Source organism: Coniophora puteana (assembly GCF_000271625.1).
Source record: "Coniophora puteana RWD-64-598 SS2 unplaced genomic scaffold CONPUscaffold_13, whole genome shotgun sequence".
In the NCBI taxonomy this organism is placed as follows: domain Eukaryota; kingdom Fungi; phylum Basidiomycota; class Agaricomycetes; order Boletales; family Coniophoraceae; genus Coniophora; species Coniophora puteana.
In genome coordinates this window covers 1053791-1078488 of record NW_006913065.1, presented here as the reverse complement: position 1 = coordinate 1078488, position 24698 = coordinate 1053791, and the positions used below count along the sequence as shown (strand labels likewise).

The window sequence follows — 24698 nt, the reverse complement described above, 5'->3', positions numbered from 1 at the left end:
TATCGATGAAATTAATAATACGAACCGCTTAAGTCGTAGCAATAGTATCATACATTACGCATAGTCCATGAGTCGTAGTTCTATCACTCTGTCTTACGATATTACTTGAGAAACGGAATGAAGCATAGTTGGTCACAAGTTTGCGATGTCTTGAGTCAGACCTTTAGGGCATGGATATGAAATAATGGCTCACCATCCTAACGGAAATCTTGTCGAGAAAGCGGTCTAGCATTGACAATCTTTCCAATATGAGTTTGATCGAAAGTCATCCCTTTCCGGCGAATGTTCATCAGCTCAGCGAGAGCTGCAATTGGTGTGTGGGCGAATGGAGTTTCATCACGAACCCCTTCAGGACGTTGGGAAGGTTGGACGAAACCATCTGGGGAGGCTCTGATTTGTTGATCCGCGATATCTTCTGCAACCACGCCAAGGAACCTGCATAGATCTATATATTCTTCGTGGCTTTTGAGGTAAAGTTGACCAGAAATAAGTATGAGCTGAAGACGGAGGGCGAGAGGAACGATGATAGATGGTGGGAGGTGCGGGATGCTGAAAAGGCTGAGGTCGTCACAGGGCTGTATCTCTTGCGTAAGTCGCGGTGTGAAGACGTGTAGGTGGACCTTGTTTGACTTCATGATGCGTGGCAGGAGCGCGTTCACTTCAAAAGAGCTAGGGATGACAAAAATCGTACCTCCCTCACTGGCTGCTGAGCTGAGATTGGAGAGGACCCAGTGAATGGGACGGAAGAAATCTTTCTCTGCAACATCTGAGACGACAGTGATCCCAAAGTCTCTTGTAGCCCAAAGCTTCCCCGTCCATCCATCAGGAAACTCAGCGGGAGTGCCGGAGAATAATGAGAAAGCCTTGACGAACGCGGATGATCCCGACCGCAGACGACCCGTCTTAATAAAAGACACTACATCAGAGTGCAGTCGATGTTCTGCGGCTGACTTGGGAGGAGGGCGCTCGACCTGTTCTTCGCGCTCAATCTCATGTGCGACTTCTCTCTCTTGTTCTTCGTCCAGTCTAACTTCGTGTTCCGCAGAGGGCGTCAACCCTAGCTGTAGGCAACGATGGTATATCTCGGGTATGTTTGCGGCTTCATTGAGGGGATCTGTCGGCGCATTTGCGTGAATCCCATACATCTCCTCCAGTGTACGTGCCTCTCGCTGAAGCCACGCCGCTCGAAGATGATCAAGCGATGGCGGATCGAGATCCTCCGTGTCAAGGAAGCGAGCCCACGCATCATAGCGGGTATGGTGATCAACACCCTGATGAGCCCATTGAAGCGCCCTTGTCTTGAGCTCTTGGCACGTTTCCGCGATGGCCCAGAGTAACACGTCCTTAGCTGAGATTTGATTAGATCCCCGCTTCATTACGCGTCGGATTCCTCTTTCAATTTCTGGAGGGGCGAAAAAGCAGATGGTATGCCCAGCACCCAAACGACGCATGCGCATGCAACCTGAAGATGAGATACGTCAGAGTCATTGTGATGCATGCAGTTGCGAGTTTGACCTACCTTGGGCCAGTCGATCCTTAGTAACCCGTGGGCCTAGGGTGACGGCAGCTCTGAAACCGGCCGGCAGCTTGACATCAATTCCTCGCGTATGCGCGTCATCAAGGTAGATGATACATTTCCCAAGATGCTGGTTGACGTGAGACCTCGAAAGCGGCTCAACATGCCCGTCTCGATATAACACAGTGAGTTCATCCTTGTCATTGACATAGACGGCTGCAATGGTATCTTCCTCCCGCTCCTGTCGAAGCCAATGCTCAACTAAGTCCCGATTTTGAACGTCCAGCATCTGCGCGCCAACGTCAAGCAGCATGCGAATCCTAGGCGTCTGTTTGGATAGCTTCTCTACAAACTGAAGACCGTTGGGGAAAGGGAATGTCTCATAGTGGTCATTTTCTTCGCGCAGCATATTGCTGAGGACACGAGCGTTGGTCGAGAGCTGGTGGTCAGGGTCCTCTTGTGCAATATACGTTGGTAGGAGGTGCCGGAAGTCATTGGTCCCACTGAAGCCGGTGGTAATGTTAACTTTGCGCTCTACTATGTCCCAGGCTGAGCAGGCCAGTCGGCTCTCAAACTCCTTTGCTTCCTGGGGGAAGACGACTGTGCGCAGATAGAAGTCGATAGTGGCCTGGTTGTGACCGAAGACACGGCAAATAACTTTTCGCTGCTCCGCGGATTCGAAATTTAGCCCCTTGAATGAACGAAGAGATTGGGGAAGTTCAGAAAGCTCAATGAGGGAGGTCCAATCTTGATACACGGACTGGGGGTTGTCGAGGCTGCCAAGGAAACGTACGCAGGCCTCAAGTTGCGTTTCTGAGAGGCCCGTGAAGTAGTAACTGAGGCACGTCAGAAGAACGGCGACGTCGGGGTGGCCAAATTCGGCATTGGGAGAAGGAGAATCCTTCGCTCGATACGGAACGGCCAGCATAGACCTCCGTAAGTCAAGGCCGTAGTCTACTCGGTACCGCTTGTCTTTCAGTGCAAATGTAAGAATCCCGAAACCTATGAGTCCTCTGAGAAGCAGGATCGAGTTCCAGAAGATGTCGTCGGCTGCTCCTCGCTCTCTCATATCTTGCAAAAACTCCTCATCCCTTTCGGAAACCTTTGGTTTGGAGATGAAGCGTAACAAGACGCTTCTTTCCGTCTCATGGAAGTGGACCATGTTACAAGTCGACAACCGACCGCACATGATATCGTCGAGAATGCGTCTCAGTAGCTCTTCAGCAGCCTCCGGCGGGCTATCGAGCAATCGTAGTCGAGGGAATGCAGCCTGTTCATGTTCATTGGCTCCGGCAAGGCCTTGAGCAGAGAATGCGGATGGGAGCTCGGTCGATAGCTGCCGCAGGTGATCGCGAGTGAGCCGAAGAACTTCTTGAGTAGTTGTCCATCGATGCGGGTGACCTTGCAGCCGTTGATGGTCTCCGGCTGTATAGACGAGCTGATATCTCACGTGGAGAATTTCGTCGCTCTCATCGAGCATGTCCCTGGCATGTTGGAAGAGGAAGGTTTGGATCCGAGTCATTGATTCGCATAAGGACAAATCTGTAGACATCTGGCACTCGATAGTGCGGAGCTTGAGTGATAGGATCTGCTCGGGTTGGATGATGAGAACGCCACCCTTTGCCATGCACTCATGTAAGATATCTTCGATGTCCTTCAAGATAGCTGTGTCAAGTTTGGTAGCGCGAGAAAAGGGCAGATGATAAAGTCGCCGATTGGCGAGCCCCGTGAGGCGATCATGCATGGTCTGAGCCATTTGGGGAGCCAAAGGCTTGAGAACAATCATCCGCGCCAGCTTGCTGCCGTTCGCGACCCAAGCAGCCACGAGGGGGGCAATGACGGACGACTTCCCTTCGCCCATGTTGAGCTGGAGGGCGATGCTCTGGTCGGAACCTTCCGATATCATTTGGTCCGCAACCTGGTATTGAACATCCCTGAGCGTGAAATCTGCGTCAATCTAAATCTGCTTTAGTCTGAGTTTAGCTCAAATTCAATAAAGCTTTACCTGAACGAGAAGCCAATCAGGGCATGTCTTCAAGTAACTCCCTTGTTTCGTATGGTCCAAGTCGCGAATCAGATCCTGGTACTGACAGTGCTCGATCATGAAAGCTCGACGCCGACTTGTTTGGAATGCTATAGTTATCCTGGCAAAGTTTTCCAGCGATGCGGCCCATTCATCACCAAGTAAAGAAAACTTCTCCATGGCTAGATTTCCAAGAAGCGAAGTGACAGATAGGCTGGGCCATAAGCCTGAGTAGAAAAGCGCCTTCTCGGATGATGTAGCTGGCGATGAAGCCCGAATGAGCGCGCGATATGAAGAAGTGAAATGTTTCTGGCATAGCTGTAGGTCCTCTTGAGCCAGGAGTTTGAGTTCTACTTCATCCGGGTCCCAGTGACTCGTGACGTGCTTCTCAAGAGCGACTCTGCTAGTTTCGAGGCCTTCGACGTACGTTTCATAAGGTGCACCCCGATAGAGACGTCGGAGCCTGGTCAGAAGCAACCTCAAACTAGAATCTCTTGCTGCCTTAGTGACCTGGTGTTCGTCGGAGAAACGAAGGGGAAGAGCAACGGCCGGTAATGAGAGTTGGCAAGCCCGTCGTGAAAATAGAGCGTCGTAAGATATGCCATTCGCCGCGTCAGGGTTTCTCACTCTGGGCGCTGTCGTGAAGGAGCACCTAAAAACGGCGCGGTGATAAGTTTTGGTATACCGTAGTTCCATCGATACTTACGGTTCGTTCATGAGTACGTCCCACTGAATTTGGCTCAATTTGTTTTGAACGTTATTGGCGTGCTCGCGGAGCCTGCGGTTGCGCTGCCAGCTGTTGAACAATTTTCGGACCTCTGGTAACAGGGAGTCCATCAGAATATAGGTAGAAAAGCTCCCCTCGGGCTGACCCGGTGATTCACTCCTATTCCACTGAGAGGCAAACGCATTGAGCAAAGCAGTGTTCAACCTTGACGTTTTGTCTGCGTAGGATCGTTCCTTCCGGCGTTTGAGAGCTTTGTAGGTCTCGGTACCGTCCCGTACCCAAGATGCCTCTGGGGTACTGAAAATCGGGCGATAGTGACGAGAGATCAACATCTGTAAGCGATTCCGGTCTAGTTGAGTTCCGTCATCGAGAGTGTGTGACGATTGCGTGGGGATAGAAGATACTGGGAAATTTCTAGCAAGCATGGCCGTGCAATACAGTGCCGATAAGAGTTCTTGACGATTTTCGTAATGGTGGCAGTATGCCATCGATGGCAAGGTGAACAAAAGTTGGAATTTGTTGGGCCCTTTGCGGCAGAGCTCGAAGGCTGTGATCCAGGTCTCGTGCGGGGGAGCGAGCCAAGTACGACTATAGCTCAAGCATTTGAGGCTCGGATTCTGAGGCGCTAGTGACGTTCCGGACGATATGCGTTTGAGCGACTCAAGTAAATCTGTTGGTAGTGGTGCTGACACGTTGAAGGACCAGCCAGACACCATGGTAGAAGTCGAGGAGATCTTTTGGATTGTCTCATCGCGGAGAACGCGGTCAATAGAAAGATACAGAACGTCTGCACTGCCCTTATCAAGGTTTATGCTCGCAAATCCGTCCCGCTGGAAAGCCATTCTGCGGAAGCTAGCTCGCCGAAGCAGATGTCCATCACCACTCCCTGTATCTTTGGCGTCGCGAGGACGCGGGGAGTCACTGAGAGATTCCATACGGCTTGCATGCGCTCGGATGGCGCTGACTGCCTGTAAGAAGCCTTCATGTTGGGAAAGTGGGGACAGATGACGCCAATAAACAGATTGCATTCGCTTCATGTTTGTCGGGTAATAGCACCGACGTGGTGTGAGCTCAGCAATCTGCTGGAGTAACTTGTCATCCTCTGCACCCAGAGCACTGAAAGAGAGGCATGATGCGGAACGTAGTTCTCGCAATGCTTCCTCGGTCCCCGTGCGCTGAGTCAGCTGATCAGGTAGGGAGAGGGCGGTTAATGCGTGAAGGTACACCTTGGAGAGGCACGATGTCAGGCTTGCGGAACCAGAGAACTTGAGGCGACCAAGGTCCGTTTCAACTTTGTAAATATCGTAAGAGACTCTCTCAACGTCTTCTGGATTTCCGATGGTGACTTCGGTATGGCCTGATGACATTTCGTAGGATATGGTACCCCTCGGAATGATAACACGACGCATTTCTCCTCCAGAGCGGGCCTTGCCTCTTGGCGCGAGGACCAGCTGGTTCTGAAGGCCGATCATTGTCCCGGTAGATTGGTTGGTATCAATGACGAAGTCGCTCAACTCTCGAGATTGGAGCTCTTGCTGCGCGTTGAGTGAGAACAGGAAGCCAGACCTAGCTAACTCGGCATCCAACGTTGGTGATGAGCCCATTGTACACGACACGATCTGATATGACGGTAATTCGATGGGGCGGAGGTACGTGGATAACGCACGGCACGTAGGGCTGAGCGGATCAACAAGATAAAAATGGGAGCCGGACGCAGCTTGCCGCATCATGGGGGCTGAATGTGGGCCGTAATCTATGCGCCAGTCCGAGGCATAAAGACCAGCCCACTTGCGAGAGCTGGGCCGTAATTCTATCGTGCGTGTGGTGAGATTTAGCCAATGAACATGGTTCTGGACGAGGGGCAATGGAAGATCTCCTTGAAACTTTGGAGACGGAATGAGTTGAAGTATGGCATCATTGTCAACATGCTTGGCCTTGATCAAGGGTTCGCTACTAGCTTCGCCACCAAGAAGACCAAAGAAGACCTGACAATACAGATGCCACATATCAGTACTATGTTAGATTGTTATATAGTGACGTTTAACGCGAACCTGATAACCCTCCACGATCTCCCGAGTCGCATACTTCATGCCGGGAAGGTCGCTGGGGACAACCTCCAAAATTTGCTGTTGGTTTATTTAGTTTTGGGATATTAGAATGGTAATGGCGAGCAGCGTACCTCAGCAAACAGCTGTGAATACATATCATGCCCGGTGATGGATGCAGGCAGCCTTCCAAGAGACTGGCCATCAACAAGCAATGATCCGCTCAGAAGGTTATAATGGATGGTCTGAGACGCTTGTTGTGCTGTGGGTGCTGTCGTACACGTAATCCAACGTGAGTTCGCGGTGGGTAAACGCGCCCACGGCTGCTCGACATTGGCACGGTAACCTCTCCAAACGGCCCGGATAGCCTGGTCTAAACCTGCTCGATTGGCATTAACTCTTTCGAAGATGTAGGATTCCAAGAGTATCGCAGAGCGCCTGACGCGGGCGAGCAGTCGCTTAGAATGTCCTGGAAGGTTGGCCAGTTTCCCGGGCGTGTAGTCATGGAGGACAATAAAAGACTGAACGTAGATTTTCAAGTCCTCGGGGTGGGATGGAGATAGGAGAGACGCAATGTGACGAGTCTCCGCGTCAAAGGTTGTCAGACAGACGGCGGCGATATCGCGAATGCGTGACTGCGTCTCCAAGCTGTCTAAGCGATCTGGGGCCTGGCAAAGCTCCTCAAGCCATGTGAATACAATGCCTCGAGCACACCGAAGAGTTGCGTAGGCCGCGTGTAAAACGGACTGGGTCTTCGACGAGGAAATCATTCTCAGGAGTACATCCACGAGAAGGCCTGTGGTGAACACCTCGAGCCAGTTATCCTGTATCTCCTCGAGTAGGGAGTTGGCCTCTCCAATCAGCGATAAACAGAACGTCTCGTCTTGCAAAATGATATGCCAAGGGTAAGACGTCTGATCATCGTCCCGGAGATGGGGTCCGACTTGAAGTGCAGCTTGCACACCTAAAAGATATACTTCTTCCTGGCGGAAGTTGAGCGACCGTCCTCGGAGGGCCCGGAGGATGTTCATCCACTGAGTCTGCGCCCCACTCCGAAGACTCCCGTATGCCCAATACTCGTGAATGGACAGTCCCTTGTCACACTCGGATTGTCGTGCAATCACAGCGTTGGGAGAATGGGTAGTGCCCTTGAGAGAATACGCCAGATTTGAATAGAAGCCTTGGGGAACAGTATAGGTGCAGCTGTTGGTGATGTCGGGGTGATCGAAACAATGCGACGTCTGTTCACCTCCATGGGTCTCAAAGAGATGGAACCGTAGGCCATTATTCACAATGACGTTGTCGGCCGTAGGAGAGGTACTGAGCAGGAGAGATCCGTGTTGGTAGTGGGTCTGCAGAAAGGACTTGATTGTCGAGCCCATGGTGACGCGCCTAACAGACAAGGGGTTGGTTGCATACTTGCAGAGCGGTTCATAAGAAGAATCGTGGGCTGGATCAAGAACCCCGTGCCACCTTCCACCCTTAATAGATACCCCTGAAGGCGAGAGCACGTCGGACATCAGGAAATAAGTCGCGTCGCGCCATGCAGCGAAGGGAAGAGGACAAGCGATCTCGAAAACGGCACTCTTGGCCTGATCGTCGTCCGATGGCAGTGGCCACTCATATATGCTGATGGACATGCGCTGCATCTGCTCCTCTAAGTTGCACTTCGAGCAGGGCAGGCGACGGTTTCGAAAGTACTCGTGATCGTCATGACTCGACCGGAGAGCTCGACGCTGAAGATTGCGATACTCCTCTGTCTTCTGCTGCAGTTCTATCAGTGTCTTCTGCTTCTCAGCCTTGGCGTCGTTCCGAATCCGCTGTTTGAGATCTTGCAATGCCGTCGAGTTGTCAAAGTAGCGAACTGGGAACGATTCCGCGCCCAAATCTCCTTGGAGCACGGAGTCGCTAGTTGCTTCGGAATGGCGATTGGTAATGTGAGCTAGAGCAACCTTGAGTAAGTTGCGCGCGCGCTCAGTGCGTAGGAGAAGGGGCTCAAATGTCTTAGTCTCTAGTTCTGGGCGAAAGTCGCCCAAGAGTGGAATCTGCTTCAGAACGATACGGTCCAGGGCAACCCAGAGGAGAAGTAGCGTAAGATACATAACTGACATGGCCTCCGGATCGCCCTTGTAGCGAACATTAGCAGTGTTGAAGTATGATTTCATGCAGCTCGTCAGCTGGTTAGCTGCAGTATCTGCGTTCTCTATGCCAGCCCGCCATGCCTCAACGTCGGCGAAGTGATGGACAGACTGCTCGAAATCAACTAGGACAATGGGTTTGTCCTCGTCGTTCAACGTGTAGAGCTGTGAAGGCAACCAAGCAACGAAACTTGCGAAGCGGCGCCTTCGTGTGCAGTGGTCAGGACTGAATGGAGCGGGTGCGTTTACTTCTTCAGATTGCGACAGAGCAAGATCGATATAAGCCCGACTATTTGGAAGGGACAGATGGCTGTCGCGGGTGAGGTCTTCATCAGTCACCTTGAGTGCGGGGAGGGGGACCGGGACAAGTTTGCTATGACGGGCTTCTAGAACGCCTCTGGTAGCCTTGGCGACTTTGCACGTTAGCTCTGCGAGGGCCGGAGGAGCTTGCGCGCCGAGCTTCCAGAGTCGGCGACTTATCTTCGCAGACATGCAGAACAAATTGTCATCCGAGAAGCTAGATTTGTGGTCGCGAAGAGCACCCTCAAGGGTCGATGCTAGCAAGAATAAAACGAACGATTTGTATGTGGCTTGTCCGTCTGGGAGTCTAGCAAAAGTGGATTGGATGGCCACCCGAATAGCGAGCCAAAGGGGCGCTCGCCTCCAGGGGAGATCCGCATGTAGCCACAACACGTCGTCTCCAATGCGTTTGCTGATACGGGGAACGTTGGCAGGCTTGCCCACACCAAGTAAGATACCTGTCAAGAGTTCGGTGATATAGCGAGGGTTTGTAGTATCCCTCCGCTCAGGGACGAGAGATCCGGCCTTTGTGATTTGTGGAATCGCATCCAAGAACTCGTCCATGTCCATTGCCTGCAAGAAGTTGGCCAGCTCTGCCAGAAACTTGCCATCGTCACAAACAGGGTGAGGTACAGTTACCGCGGGCCCCGGAAAAGAACAGATTAGTTTGCCTACGGCGTCTAAGACCGGCTCGGTGGATGGAGATGTTTCATACGATTCAACGACGACCTCGCTCTGTTCGCGCCGGATAAGCACTGCTGCGTTCTGGCGGCGAATGAGATACATGCGCGAATCTGGGCGAGGATTCCTGTTAATCACGCTCGACAGTATGCCACAATTGAACTAACCTCCTACGCGCATGCTTTGTAGTTGTTGAAGGACACTTTTTGCAGAGAGATGGTCCATGGAGCACGACTGGTGCAGGTCATGTAACATGCTAGTGATACCCTTCCAGGCTTGCTGGTGTTCTTGCTTGACAACCGAGCTAAAAGATCTGGCGCATTGGTAGGCTTGAGATGCTAAAGCAGTGACCTTAGACGCGCTTTGGTCATTACACTGGGGAAGCTTGAGAGGGAGGAACAGGTGATTGATGATGTAACGTAGGTTTTCTAGGCCTTCGTCCTCACTGGCACGATCGGCCATAGTGGCTGGGAGTAAAAGGCTGGGATGGGAGAGGACAGCAACGACCTAATTTACGTGGCTGAGCATCTTATGTTGTTTCTTTCAACTTTGGCAGGGTCGACGGAAAGAGCCAGATAACAACGCGTACACAAAGGACGCGCGCTTGAAAAAATTCGGGCTTAGTTACCATAATTGAACGCGCGATTGCTGCAAAGGCGAACGCGTCCTTGCTGTTTTCGGAAGGAGTAGGACCCGAGCTATTGGTAGCGCCGTGCTTGGCGAACTAATCGCGAACCGCTTCCCAACGAAAGACAAATTGGACGGCAATTTGAGCCAGCGATAAATCCACCAACGTGAAGGGGTTGAAAGAGAAGAACAACGAGATCGGAAGGTAGAACGAGCGTCTTATGAAAAGTGAATCGGCCAACGAGACACGCAGGCACAAAACATATCACGATAGGATTGGTGGGACAAAGTGGAGGAACACCGTCTCCATTGGCGGTGAGATGATACGCAACGACGCCCTCGGTCGAGGTTCTTTGCAAGTTGCCGCGGCTCGATGAGTATCAGATGTGGTAGTCCATTGTTCGTGCACTCATTCATAGTGCGGATGGCAAGCCAAGCCCAAAGTTATACCCTATAACCGTCGAGAACCGTCATGAAAACAAAGTAGCACTTGGTACCCTAAAAGCGGCTGTATGTAGGTCTGAAGAATAACAACGAATTAGGCGGAAGGATACAAGATCTAATAATCATTACTACATACCTTCAAGCTCAGAACCCAGACGACGCCAGGTGAAGTCCGAACGAATTGACAAACAACCAGCAATCGCGCGAAACCGTGCATCCCGTCGCTGAGATTCGCTGTAGGACTTTGATGACGAAGTTATAAAATCGGAAACAGTTCGCGAAAGGCTTCATCTACATGGGCCAACTAAATCGCCCAGCTGTAGCGTAGCACATATACCACAAGAAATCAATTTGCCCCATTGACAATCAAGGCAGTTGTACGCCCACGAGCGCATTCGGTTTCTTGACATCATTGGTCATATCATAAAAATAATTGTAGTGCTATGCTGAGGCCCTGAAGAAAACGTTAGCCATCAAAAGTTAGAGTAGAGGAGACACAGCACACCTCTATACAAGAATCGTCCCTTCCTTCGATCTCAACGTACTTGAGGAAGTAGACATCAGCCTCGAGGTTATCTCCGCCTACGACGCCGCTATGAATGTGAGATGACTTCGCCACGCCCAACACGGCCCGACCGCCGAGTATATGTCATGGCAGCCCACTAGTTTTCATCGCATGACGATTGTAGCACCCCATCAGCTCTTGCCGATGCCGCAGACAACGCATGTCAAGCCGTGAATAAGCGTCGTCACGATCTCTAGGCAGCGGAATCGTATACTTTCGTAGGTCCGTCTATGGGGAAGTCGATGAGGGTTTTGATACCCTGACCTATCGTTTGCTAATGCGGAGGAGGTGCCGGTGGTCGTGTAGTAAGGCATGGCTGCAGGGTATGGCGCGTGTTTACCGGAGACGATGTGGGGATAAAATGTAGTCTTTACCGGTGAGGCAGGGTGAGGCAGGGTCCGATATTGAACTAGATGATGCGCTCGAAGGTAACAGTATGACGTTCAGGAGTATTCTCGTGGCTTCAGTGTTGAGCATATGCGAGTTAAGTCGTGCGATTGGGACAAGGCCCTCGAGGAAATTGAGTTCCATCGACCCTCAGGTTCTATGCCAACGTTCAAAGATGGAAGGGGTTCTCCGCTGAATCGGCGTTCGCTACACAACGGTACTTGACGTCTTTGGGCCTCGATGGACCTCCGGCGGCGGGCAGAGTCGTCGGCCTGAGGTACTTGAGGAGTTGCTGACAGTGATGAAAACCAAACTTCACCAGCTACTGCTTCGAGAAGAGACTAGAAGATCCCATTTCATCGTTTGTTTGTTTGACTTTCTCCGAAATTCTGGTCAGTACGTCAGACTTCAGCGTTCAGGGGTAGGGAATGGGCGGCCTCACCTTGCCATTTCGGTGGTCCTAGTCTTTTGCTCAATGAAACGATGTTGAAGACAGGTGAAGAGAGATCCAATCTTGACGCAGCGATGATTAGTTGTTAAGAGCGACAGGGTTCGACAGGGCAGCGCGCTGGAAAGCTGATTGGCACTTGCAAAGTTACGGAGTAGGGTACAAGGAGGTGCAGGGCGCCAATAATCGCTGTTCACGTCGCGGTCCCGAATTCCGAGCCGCAGTTGTTGTTCTGAATTCGTTACCAATTTCAAGTCACATTCGTTTTATGAACTACATGTACATACACAGGCCCTAGATATGCTGGCTATCGTAAATAACGAGGCTACAAAAAAGTGCTCCAGAAACGATTGATAAGAGAAACCCCAACGAGTCGGTAGACGATCCCGCCTTCAAGTTGAGCCTGAGGGAGACTAAGGGGACGCGCACAGTAGGAAAAATAAAATTTGACTCACCATTTTCACGGAAATCCTGCTGAGAGACTGGCCTAGCGTTGATTATCTTTCCGATATGAGTCTCGTCAAAGCTCATTCCTTTCCGTCGGATGTTCATCAACTCGGCGAGAGCTAGAATAGGAGTGCGGGTGAATGGTGTTTCGCTCCGAATTCCAGGAGGACGTTGGGAGGGTTGCACGAAACCATCTGGAAGAGCCTTGATGTGTTGGTCCGCGATATCTTCCGCAACCACACCAAGGAACTTGCACAGTTGAAGATAGGCGTCAGAGTTTTCTAGGTAGAGCTGACCAGAGAAAAGCGCGAGCTGCATGCGGATTTCAGGCAGCACATAATTCAACGGCTGCAGGGACGGGATATTAAACAGGCTAAAATCATCGCAGGGTTGTATTTCTTGGGTGAGTCGCGGCGTAAAGACGTGTAGGTGGACCTTCGTTGACTGGGTGATGCTTGGAAGGAGCGCGTTTACTTCATATGGGCTAAGGATGATGAAAGCTACGTTTGTCTCGGTCATGAAACCGACGTTAGAGAGAACCCAGTGGACGGGACGGAAGAATTCTTTCTCTCTGATGTTTGAGACAACGGTGGTTGCAAAGTCTCTTGTCGCCCAAAGATCCCCGGACCATGCATCAGGAAGCTCAGCCTGAGTGCTAGAAAACAGCGAGAAGGCCTTGACAAAAGCAGATGATCCTGGCCGAAGATGGCCTGTCGTGACGAAAGCTATCACGTCCTGGTGCAATTGATGCTTAGCAGGCGATTTGGGAGGTGGCCGTTCGACCTGTTCTTCACGTTCGATCTCATGTGCAACCTCTCTCTCTTGCTCTTCGTCGAGTCTAGCTGCATGTTCGGGAGTAGAGGGAGTCAGCCCCAGCTGGAGGCAGCGATCGTAGATGACGGGCGAGCTCGCAATGGTTTGCAGGGTATTTGTAGGCGTGTTCGCGTGTATTCCATACATCTCTTCGAGCGTACGTGCCTCTTGCTGAAGCCACGTTGTCCGAAGATGGTCGATAACCGGCTGCCCCGGGGTTTCCGCGTCAAGAAAATGAGACCAAGTGTCGTAGCGGGCATGGTGATCAATGCCCTGATGAGCCCATTGAAGTGCCCTTGTCTTGAGCTCGTGGCATGTCTCTGTGATGGCCCAGAGGAGCACGTCTTCGACTGTGATTTGAGTGCCCTCTGCCTTCTCAGCAACGCGCCGAATATTCCTGTCGATGTCTGGAGGGGCGAAGAAACAAATGGTGTGCCCGGCGCCAAGACGACGCATGCGCATACAGCCTACGTACCCAAAGTGTTAAAAAAGATGTCATGCAAGTATCTTCGGGCTCGACATACCTTGGGCAAGCCGATCCTTAGTGACCCTTGGTCCCAGGGTGACAGCAGCTCTAAAACCTTCTGGTAACTTGATGTCGACACCACGCGTATGCGCATCATCGAGGTAAACAATGCACTGTCCGAGATGCTGGTTGACATGAGAGGCTGAAAGTGGTTCGTCGTGTCCATCTCGATGTAATACAGTGAGCTCATCCTTGTCGTCGACATAGATAGCTGCCATAGTGGTCTGCTCTGATTCACATCGAAGCCAGTGTTGGGCCAAATCCCTGTTTTTGACGTCCAACATCTGTGCGCCAACGTCAAGCAACATGCGGACTTTGGGATTTTGGCCAGCTAGCATCTCCACAAATCGCAAACCGTTTGGGAAAGGGAAAGTCTCGTAGTAGTTGTTTTCACCACGCAGCAGGTAACTGAGCACACGAGCGTTGGTGGAGAGCTGGTGGTCAGGGTCTTGTTGAATGGTATACGTCGGTAACAAATGGCGGAAGTCATTGGTCCCACTAAACCCGGTAGTGATGTTAACCTTGGGCTCAACTATATCCCATGCAGAACAGGCAAGCCTACTCTCAAACTCTTTCGCCTCTTGAGGAAAGACCACAGCCCGAAGGTAGAAATCAATGGTAGCCTGATTGTAACGGAAGATACTGCAAATAACTCTTCGTTGTTCCGCCGATTCGAAATTCAGCCCTTTAAAAGACCACAGAGATTGAGGGAGGACCGAGCCGTCCACGAGGGACGTCCACTTCTCGTACGCTGATTCTGGGTTGTCAAGGCTGCCAAGGAATCTAACACAGGTATCGAGCTGAGGGTCCGAAAGCCCTGCAAAGTAGTAGCTGAGGCAGGTCAGAAGCACAACTACGTCGGGATGCCCGAACTCTGCGTTCGTTGATGGAACGTCTTTAGCTCTATAGGGCACCGCCAACATGGACCTCTGTGGATCGAGGCCATAATCAACCCGGTATCGTTTGTCGCTCAACGCGAATGTGAGGACTCCGAACCCTATAAGTCCCCTCAGTAGCAACATCGAATTCCAGAATAAATCGTCCACCACTCCTCGGGTCCGCATGTCCAGCAAAAGGCGTTCATCGTTCTCGGAGATTTGACGCGACGAGATGAAACGCTGTAGAACGTTTTTGTCCTCTTCGTCGAAGTGCACGAAATTGCAAGCTGGCAGTCGGTTTCGCATAATATCGCTAACAATGAGGCGTTGGAACTCTCGAGCAGCGTCGGAAGGAGAATCGAGCAGTCGTAGGCTCGGAAAAGCGGACGCCTCATGCTCGTTATCGGCAGTCAGACCTTGAACGGAGAAGGCGGATGGGAATTGTGTGAATAACCGACGAAGGTGGTTGCGAACCAGACGAAGAAGTTCTTGGGTGGTTGTCCAGCGATGAGGATGACCTTGCAACCGTTGATGGTCCCCAGCGGTGTACACAAGTTGATACCTCACGTGCAAGATTTCGTCGCTTTCGTCAAGGATATCCCTGGCGTTTTGAAAGAGAAACTTTTGGGTGCGAGTCAAGGATCTGGACAATGTATCATCCGCTGAAAGTTGGCATTCGACAGATCGAAGTTTAAGAGATAAAATCTGTTCCGGCTGAATGATCAGAATCCCGCCCTTCATCGAACATTCTTTCACAATCTCCTCGATGTACCTGAGTGTCGTCATATCAAGGTCTGTGGAACGAGAGAATGGCAGGAAGTAGAGTCGCCGGTTTGTAAGTCCCGTGAGTCGATCGTGCATGGTCTGAGCCATCTGAGGAGCTAGAGTTTTAAGAACAATCATCCGGGCAAGCTTGACTCCGTCAGCCACAGAAGACGCGACTAAAGGGGCGATAACCGACGACTTTCCTTCGCCCATATTGAGCTGCAAAGTGATGCTTTGGTTGGAACCCTCTGACAACATCTGATGGGCCACCTGATACTGTACGTCCCTAAGCGTGAAATCTGCATCGATCTAAGGAAGCATCAGTCATCGATCCGAAGTAACAAGCGTCAGACTTACTTGGATAAGCAGCCAGTCTGGGCAAACAGTCATACATCTCCCATCCTTGGTGTGTTCCAAGTCGCGAAGCAAGTCGTTGTATTGACCATGTTTAGTCATCAGAGCTCGACGTCGACTGGTTTGCAATGCAATGATAATACGAGCAAAATCTTGTAGCGATGCTGACCACTCGGCTGGCAGCGAACGGTGTCCAGGCAATGCTAGGTTTTGTAACAGAGGAATCACGGAAACGTTTGGCCACAGTCCTGAATATGACAGCGCCTGTTCATGTGGTGTGACGGGCCTCAGACTTTGCACGAGGGCGTGGCAGGATGCGGCAAAGCGCTGCTGGCATTGATGAAGATCCTCTTGAGCCATATCGTAGAGGTCCGGTTCATCCACGTCCCATTGACGTGTTGAGTGGCTTTCAAGGGCGAGCCGACTGCTTTCTAGACCATCAGTGTACGCGTCAAAAGGAGGACCACGTCTTTGCTGCCGAATCCGAGCCAAAAGTGACCCCAGACAAACATCTGTAAATGAATTGGTGTTTATAGAATCATGAGAAAAGTGTTGAGGAAGAAGCAGATTTGGAAGCCAGAGCTTGCGAGGTTTTCTGGAATACAAATCATCATAGGATATTCCCGTTGCTAGGCCATCGTCTCTTCGCTTGACTGGAGGGAAGACAGAAAACCTATAACGCGGTGTTTGACTGAGTAAGCTTATGAGCTAAAAGAGTTAAATCATAATGACACTCACGCGCTCTTTAGGTATGTATTCCAAGAGATTTGATCTAACTTTGCTTGGACGTCGTTGGAGTGAGCCTGAAGCTCCTGATTTCGACGCCAGCTGCAGAACAAGTCCCGAACGTCCCTCAGAAGATTTTCCATGTAAAAGTAGATTGAGAAGCTTCCTGCGGGGTGGAGGGGTGATTCGCCTCTTTTCCAATGCATGACAAACACGTCTAGTAATGATGACTTGAGTTGTGATGTGGTGTTGGAGTAAGCCTCGTGTTTCCGGCGGTCGCAAGCTGCGTCGGTTTCGTTTCGACTCCGCGACCATGATGCCTCCGGTGTCTCGCTGAAGGGTCTGCAGTGCCTCGATATTATCCTCTCCATGCGTCCTTGGTCTAGGTTGACGCCATCATCGAGAACAAAGGATGGGTGAGAAGGTATGATAGGGAGCAAGCACGTTTCAGACAGCCTGGCGAGACAGAGCAGGGTCATCAAGAGCTCTTGTCTGTTTTTGTACTGATCACAGTATGCCATTGACGTCAGGGTGAAGACAAGCTGATATTTGTTGAGGGGTTTACGACATAGCTCGAAGGCTGTAGTCCAAATCTGGTGAGGGGGCACCAACCACAGGGCATCATAACTGAGAGACGTCACGTTCGAGTCTTTACCCGCCAAAGAAGTGTCTGAAGAGATCGACTGCAAGGTGTAGAACAAGTCTCTTGTAGGAAGCGTTAAGACATCGTATGACCAGCGAAGCACTGCAGCGGAAATCGAGGAAAGCCTTTGACCAAGGTCTCGACGAATTACGCAAGCTCTGGAGCTGTAAGGAATATCCGCGTCGCGCGTATCACAGTGCACTTTTGCGTAGCCATCCCCCTGTAAAGGCAACCTTCGGAGGCAAGCTCGCCGATACAGATGGTCGTCAAAACTCTCAATCTTGCCCGCCTGAGGCGGTACCTGAGTGTTATTCAGAGAATGGACACGCATGGCGTGCGCTAAAATCGAGCCAACGGCATGGAAAAACTCCTCATGTTGCGCGAGTGGAGAAAGAGTGCTCCAGGAAACGGACTGCATTCGCCGGAGATGTTGGGGGTAGTATTGCCGGCGAGGTGTGAGCTCAGAAATTTGGCAGAGTAATGTAACATCTTCGTCCTTCAGAGCACTGAAAGAGAGGCAAGAAGCCGAGCGAAGCTCACGAAGAGCCTCTTCGGTTCCTGTACGCTGGGTCAACGAATCGGGGAGACAGAGAGAACTGAGTGCGTGAAGATATGCCTTGAAAAAGTATGATGTAGTGTTCGCAAACCCATTGAGCTTGAGACGGCCAAGGTCCGTATCAACTTTGTATATGTCATAGGATAATCTTGTGATCCGTTGCGGGTTCTCAATGGATATGCGAGTACGAGTAGAGGATGAATAGGATACGGTGCCTCGAGGAATTATAACACGCCGCATTTCTCCCGAAGCTCCGGAGTCCATTGGCCGAAGAACAAGCTGGTTTTGAAGACCTAACATCGTTCCAGAGAACTGGTCATTGTCGATGACGAAGCCGCTCAGTTCGCGGGACTCGAGCTTGTTCTCTGCATCGATGAAAAATACAAAACCCGACCGGGCGAGCTCAGCTTGCAGAGCTGGTTTGAATTTCGCAGTATACGACACGATCTGATACGCTGGTAATTCGATGGCGTTCAGGTATTCAGATAGGGCGCGGCAGGTAGGGCTGAACAAATCGACTAGAGATGTCGTGTTATTTGAAGCAGTTCGCCGGGTCATCGTCGTTGGGCCTAAGGTGCTTATATGGATCCGCCAATCACGGTCGTATACGGCACTCCATTTGCGATGACTCGGCCGTATTTCGAGGATGCAGGAGGAGATGTTCAGCCAGTGTATGTGGTCGTTCACAAATGGTAGAGGTAGATCATTGCGGAGCTTCGGCGATGGGATGAGTTGAAATATCGCATTGTCTTCGATACGCTTGATCTTGATTACTGGTTCATTGTCAATTAGAGCGAAAAAAATCTGACAGGAACGTTTAGCGCGAATAAATCAAAGGAATTGTTATCGCCCTAAAATAAACCCACCTGGTGCTTCTCCATGGTATCCCGGGTGGCGTACTTCATGCCTCGAAGGTCACTGGGGACAACTTCTAAAATTTGCTACGAACTCAGTCAGTATTGTATAGGAAACGCCACTATGAGAGAATTCCCGACCTCAGCGAACAATTGACAATACACAGGGTGACGAGTGATTGTCGTGGGTAACCTCCCCAATGATTGGCCGTCAACCAGAAGAGATCCGTCTAACAGGTTGTAGTGAATGGCCTGGGATGCCTGGTCCTTTGTCTGCGCCGTTGCACACGTCATCCAACGCGAGTTCGGGGCATCTAGGCGAGCCCAATGAAGATGTTTATCTGCGCGATAGTTTTCCCAGATGGCATAAATGGCGTCGTCCAGTCCGGTCCGGTCGGCCTTGGTCTGCTCATATATATACGGTTCTAAAAAGACAGTGAAACGCCTAACCCGAGTCAGCAGCCGTTTGGAGTGGCCTGGAATGCCTTTCAAACTGCCAGGAGTATAGTCATGAAGGATGATAGAGGACTGAACGTAAATCTTGAGGTCTTCGGAGCAGGATAGAAGAGATGCTATATGCTGTGCTTCTGTGTCGAACGTAGTCAGACAGACAGCAGCAGCGTCTCGTATGCGCGATTGCGATTCTAAACTCGTTGAGCGGTCCGGAGCTTGTGAAAGCTCTTCGTCGAGCCATTTGAAGACTACGACTCGCGCGTACCGCAGAGTTGCGATAGCCTCCCGAAAGATGTTTTGGCCTGCATAAGAGGATATGATTCTAAGGAGGATGTCTATGATAAAGCGCGCCGTGAAGAGCTCAAGCCAGTTGTCTTCTATGCTCTTGAGAAGCTGGTCCAGCTCTTTGATGAGTGCATGGCAAAACGTATTGTTCTGCAAAATGATATGCCAAGGATATGGCATCTGAGCCTCGACATAAGGCCCAACTTGCAGCGCTGCCTGTACTCCCAGAGTGTAAACTTCTTCCTGACGAAAGTTAAGCGCACGGCTTCGAAGAACCCGAAGGATATTCATCCATTGAAGACGCTCCCCGCTCCGTATGCTTCCATATTCGCAGTATTCATGGATGGACAGTTCTTTATGACACTCGGATTGCTTTGCGACGACTTCATTGGATGAGTGGGTGGTGCCACGGAGGGAGTAAGCTAGATTAGAGTATAGGCCTTGAGGGAGCGGATATGTGCAGCTGTTGGTCAGAGCGAGGGAGACGATCCGACTTGCAGTTGGCACGTCCATGGATGTGTCGAGAAGCTCAAACCGCAGCCCATTATTCACAATGACATCGCTAGTACCCGGAAAACCATGCAAGGCAAGATAGCCATTTTTGTAGTGGGTCTGAAGAAAGGACTTCGTCGTCGAACCCATCGTGACACGTCTACAGCTGTTCAAAGGAGCCTTGGCATAGTGACAAAGGGGTTGATACCGAGAGGAATGGAACGGGTCAAGGAAACCGTACCAACGGCCAGAGTTTTCTGACGAAGCTGAAGGGTTGAAAACGTCGGATAAAAGGTGATATGTAGCATCCCGCCACGCAGAAAAGGAGGTAGGACAAGCGATTTCGAAGACAGCACTCTTTGCTTGAGTTTCATTGGACGGTAATGGCCGTTCATAGATACTAATAGATATATTTTCGGCCTCCTTCTCCAGGTTGCATCTGCGGCAGTAGTAGCGCCAGTGTTGTTCAGCGTGGGTTTCCCGATGAGCTGAATTCGTGAGGTCCCGGTATTTTTGTACCTTTTCCCGCAGTTCGTCACGCTTCTCTCGCTCTGCAGCTTCAGCATCATTCTCGATACGATGTTTGAGGGCTTGTAACGTGGAGGACGTGTTGAAGTATCGAATTGGGAATGAGGCATGATCCAAGCTTCCTTCAAGTACCGGTCTGCTTATCGCTCTTGCGTGACGTTCCGTTATATGAGACAATGCAATGGTGAGCAACTTGCGCATGCATTCAGTCCGAAGGACCAGGGGCTCGAACAGCTTTGTTTCGATTTCGGGACGAAAATCGCTAAGGAGGGGAAGTTCGTCGACAACAAGGCAGTCAAGAGTGACCCAGAGGAGGAGGAGTGTCAGATACATAGTTGACATGCATTCCGGGTCGCCCGCGTAGCGGGACTTGGCAACACTGAAATACTCAGACATGCAATCCTTGAGCTGAACCGAAGCGTCTGCGTCCCGTGTGTTCACTCGCCAACCCTCAACTGCAGCGAAGTCGTGAACAGCCGCTTCAAAGTCAGTGAGAACGACGAGTTTTTCGTCGTCATCTACGTTGGAGAGAGTGGTGGACAATGAGCCGACGAATTCCGGAAAGCGACACTTGCGAGAACGATGACTAGGAGTGAATGGAGTGGGCAAATCAGCTTGCTGGGAAGGTGATAGGGCCTGTTCAATATATGCACGACTGTTTGGGAGGGTCAAATTGGTATCGCGTTCAAAATCGTCCTCGGTCAGATCAATTGGCGGGAGCGGTTTTGGTCGAAGACTAGCGTGGCGTTCCTCCAATGCAGTTCGAATATCCTTAGCAACGCTGACCGTCAACTCTGTAACGGCTGGGGATGCTGCTGAACCAAGCTTCAAAAGTCGACGGCTCATCTTCGCCGACATACAAAAGATGATATCATCCGAGAAACTAGAGAAGTGTTTCTGGCGGACTTGATCGAGGGTAGAGGCCAGCAAGAACAAGATGAAAGATTTATAGGTGATATGGCCATCCGTAATCCGGACAAGGGTAGTCTGCAAGGAAACACGAATGACCAGCCAAAGCGGCGTCCGTCGCCAGGGAAGCTCAGCATCCTGCCAGAGCACATCATCGCCGATGCGTTTGCTGATTTGGGGGACCTCCGCTCGCTCGCCTGCACCGTGCAGAATGCTCGTCAAAAGCTCCGTAATGTAGCGCGGATCTGTGGTCTCCCTAGTCTCTCGAACTGAGGATCCGGCTTTTTCAGTGTGAGGTATTGCGTCGGCAAATTCTTCTACGTCCATTTTATGCAAGAAATTCGCGAGTTCGACAAGGAACGCATCGTCATCAGCGACTGACCGAGGAATGGATATAGCTGGACCTGGAAAGGACCATAAGAGTTTTCCCGCAGCAGCGATGACTGCTTCGGATATGGGAGACGCCTCCCATGACTCAACGATCATGTCGTTATGTTCATTACGAATAAGGACTGCGGCATTCTGGCGGCGAATGAGAAAAACACGGATATCTAAAAAGTGATTAGAATTTATCAAATAGCATTAAAGTCAACCGACCTCCAGGGGACATGCTGCGGAGCTGCTCTAGGATGATTTCTCGAGACAGAAACTCAGTTGAACAGGATGTCTCCAAGTGTTTCAACATTTCCACCACACGATCCCAAGCATGGCGATGCGTGTCGTGCGTAATATATGGCGTGAAGGAGTTTGCAGTTTTGTACGTTTGAGAAACCAAAGCAGAATCATTGAGCACGCTGTGATCGCTCTGCTGGGGGAGCTGTAAGGGCATGAATACGTGATTGATAATGTACTGGAGGCCTTCAAGGCCGACGTCCCCATGGCTGGCCATGGTGGTTGCACGGAGAGACGTGAGAGGGTCGAAAAGGGGGTGAACACAGAGAAGTTATACGACGGAGGAAGATCCTGTGTAGACGGCCGTTACTTTGATATGGGTTGTGGGCTAGACTGACGGAGCGCTGGTGGCGCCCACGAAGAGCCAACAATGGATGAGGTTTGACAGATAGCTCTCAAAGAATGTATCCAAGGATGGAATTGCTGTAGTGATACCCGAAGGGTGGTGAACACGTTTTCCCCCGTTTCGGAAGCAAGGATCAAGGCTATGAGTTTTGCACCATGAGGTGAAGGGTGATTGGACGTAGATCGAAGCCATCGTTAGTTTGAAAGGATGCTGTAGGCATGAAAAGGAAGAACAATAACCGCGAAGGTTCACAAAGCAATTTTTGAACGACCCTCGCGACGGAAGAACAAGGTATACTCAGCTCGATCCGCGATGAGTCACCACTATCTCAGACAAAGTCCATTTCCATGTATCTTCGGAGAAGACTAGAGAAATCTTCCCATTGCCAATGTGCGAGGGTAGCGATTACGATAGCTAGCCTGTGGATCAAGCGCTGGACAGACGATCCAGATCACTACGAGCCACGGTCCCCGATAACCGCTATTATGTTCTCGTATACAGTGAAAACTATCCCTCCGCTCATCTAGGAAGCAAGGCATGAACATAACGCAGGGTACACTCGCATCAATACTCACGATTAATCTCGCCAACCTTGGGGTCGTCCCCGTCCAGAACCGCAATATTCCCTCCTCCGTAAGAATCCGATATGCACAGTGGAACGAATTGCGGTATTGCTGCCGAGCTGAAAGCGACTGCATCCGAGTTTTGATGACGCTATTCCGAAGTTTTATTATGAAGACGAGATGTTGGCCAAAAATGAAGCAATTACGTACTCCAAAGGTTGCGTCGTATAGACAGTAACCAGTCCAGCGACCGCACCAATCCCAAATGTAATACCGCTAGGAAGTTGTTGACCAGGGCGTGCGCTTCCCATTACGAGTTGCTTGAGGGTGGAATAGGTGGTGAACCGGACAGCCGAGTTTGCACCCTGCCGCATCATCTGTGAGACGCATACATCAGCATCCTTCGAATACACGATACCGGCGATTCTAGACGTACGACAGGGAAGAGGCCTCGATAGATTCCGAAGATACCTTCTTGACGAATGATCGAGGCTGTTCCGTGTACTAATCCTCGATATTGTGGATTAGGACGCTTCGCATCGTCAATGAGTTTGGTCCTGGTAGTAATGTCAGCGGATTCCGTTCATAGGTTCACATAAATGCTAGCGAGGAGCAGGATTGGAAGCAAGATTTCAGAAGTCTAATGATTGAGCTAACTCGAACACCGTAGGCAAGATGTAGGTGCAAAGGCGGGTAATGGAGACAAGTAGAATGAATTCGGGGAACAAACTCTACGCAGACGAATCGAGCGCGAAAGACTCACTTGATAGTCTCCGAAGGCGTCACAGCGAGGATAGCTTCCACCATTCCAGCTCCTAATCCTGCTACAAGACTCCGTGGTGCGGACACTTTGCCCTATAACGTTGGCTTAATTCGTGGAGGTAGCATAAATTCAGAACTTGGATACGAACCCCTTCGTCAGCAAGCAGCCCTTTGAAATGATCATACGCGACGAATCGTACGCCAGCCTTGACCGAGTTTCCGACGACGAGCGCAGAACATCCAGAGTACAGGCCAGCAAATCCTTTCTCCCGAAGAGTTGAGCGGATAATTGTTAGGGGTGCTTCTCTCTGTTCCACATATTAGACAGAGGGTTTTGGGGAGACCATAGGAAAGGGGAGAGTAAACTTGCCTGGCCTCCGAATTGTGAGCGAGTCTTCACGAACTCGGTAGGGTAGGTTACGAATCTGCCAGTCTAGATCATTTGAGTCACGAAGTTATACGGAATAGATAAATCAAGAAGAGAATTCGAATGGCAACTATAAGGCATGCATGAATGGTTTACGCATGCGTACACAGGAAGGATAGAAGGATGGATGTTCACAAACAGTGATAACGAGTGACTCACGCTTCAATAGCCCCGGCAGTCGTCCCAGCTATGAGCGAGTGAATCGGCTTTTCCTTCTTCGCGGCCATTGTTCTTCGGAGAGAGGTGGGATCTGGTGGCGTATCGGAGAATGGGGCCTCGGGTAGTTTGTCGAGGACGAGTAGGACCTCCCTGTTTACAGACAGACAAGATGGACTTAGCAACAAACGACGTGATTCCGCCATATCGAGATCACGTGCACTCCGGGCCGATGGCGAAACATTCAAACATGGACGGGAGACGCAAATCATCGACCCGCCATTACTCACAAAACTCTTTGGCTTGCTATGTTTCACTCCTGATCGACTTTCGTACTTCATCGTGACAATCAACCTTGGATCCGAGTTTCGACACAACTCTCTATTGACTTATCACGGGCTCCTAAGATCTCCTCACACGAATGGATGTCTAGAATCATGCGTCTCTCAAGGGTAACGTATCCCTACAGGTGCCTATGAGCCGACCAAAGTATGGAAGGGTTTTTGTTAGCTAGTAATGATTAGCTTCAGCAAAAGGAATCTGTCAGGGCCATCGCTAAAAGATTAGCAGTTCGGTTTGGTGCAGTTGGCGCCCCGGAGTCATTTCGATGACGTATAACGTATATGTGCACAGGTACGCACT

At 50.8% G+C, this 24698-nt stretch overlaps 4 protein-coding genes across 4 annotated transcripts; all 4 read right to left on the bottom strand.

Moving 5' to 3' along the window:
- Positions 1-197: 197 nt before the first annotated feature.
- Positions 198-9892, bottom strand: CONPUDRAFT_168597 (uncharacterized protein; the record flags this gene model as incomplete). Its single annotated transcript, XM_007774992.1, has 7 exons — positions 198-1462; positions 1520-3473; positions 3522-4191; positions 4246-6251; positions 6318-6392; positions 6446-9543; positions 9598-9892. The coding sequence occupies 7 exons, from the start codon at positions 9890-9892 to the stop codon at positions 198-200; spliced, it is 9363 nt and encodes a 3120-aa protein (XP_007773182.1).
- Positions 9893-11314: 1422 nt separating this feature from the next.
- CONPUDRAFT_139491 (uncharacterized protein) lies at positions 11315-12053 on the bottom strand. The gene is made up of 2 exons (XM_007774991.1): positions 11896-12053; positions 11315-11842 (listed from the first exon to the last, which is right to left on the bottom strand). The coding sequence occupies exon 2, from the start codon at positions 11595-11597 to the stop codon at positions 11403-11405; it is 195 nt and encodes a 64-aa protein (XP_007773181.1). The 5' UTR covers positions 11598-11842; positions 11896-12053; the 3' UTR covers positions 11315-11402.
- An 80-nt stretch (positions 12054-12133) lies between these two features.
- CONPUDRAFT_130199 (uncharacterized protein) lies at positions 12134-22019 on the bottom strand (the record flags this gene model as incomplete). The annotated part of the gene is made up of 8 exons (XM_007774990.1): positions 12134-12304; positions 12357-13628; positions 13686-15639; positions 15688-16357; positions 16423-18413; positions 18476-18550; positions 18605-21681; positions 21728-22019. The coding sequence occupies 8 exons, from the start codon at positions 22017-22019 to the stop codon at positions 12294-12296; spliced, it is 9342 nt and encodes a 3113-aa protein (XP_007773180.1). The 3' UTR covers positions 12134-12293.
- CONPUDRAFT_130198 (mitochondrial tricarboxylate transporter) lies at positions 21971-24203 on the bottom strand. Its single transcript, XM_007774989.1, has 8 exons — positions 24060-24203; positions 23844-23898; positions 23623-23781; positions 23475-23566; positions 23148-23268; positions 22922-23088; positions 22724-22862; positions 21971-22671 (listed from the first exon to the last, which is right to left on the bottom strand). Exons 1-8 carry the CDS (start codon positions 24125-24127, stop codon positions 22603-22605), a joined length of 870 nt encoding a protein of 289 aa, XP_007773179.1. The 5' UTR covers positions 24128-24203; the 3' UTR covers positions 21971-22602.
- Positions 24204-24698: the final 495 nt, after the last annotated feature.

Bases quoted from the DNA above. Each gene is read 5' to 3' on its own strand.
- CONPUDRAFT_139491 (XM_007774991.1), bottom strand. From the start codon at position 11,597: ATGGAACTCAATTTCCTCGAGGGCCTTGTCCCAATCGCACGACTTAAC.
- CONPUDRAFT_130198 (XM_007774989.1), bottom strand. From the start codon at position 24,127: ATGGCCGCGAAGAAGGAAAAGCCGATTCACTCGCTCATAGCTGGGACG. The intron at 23,899-24,059 runs GTGAGTCACTCG...CTAGACTGGCAG, and splicing joins ACTGCCGGGGCTATTGAAGC to ATTCGTAACCTACCCTACCG. The intron at 23,567-23,622 runs GTTCGTATCCAA...CCAACGTTATAG, and splicing joins GGCTGCTTGCTGACGAAGGG to GGCAAAGTGTCCGCACCACG.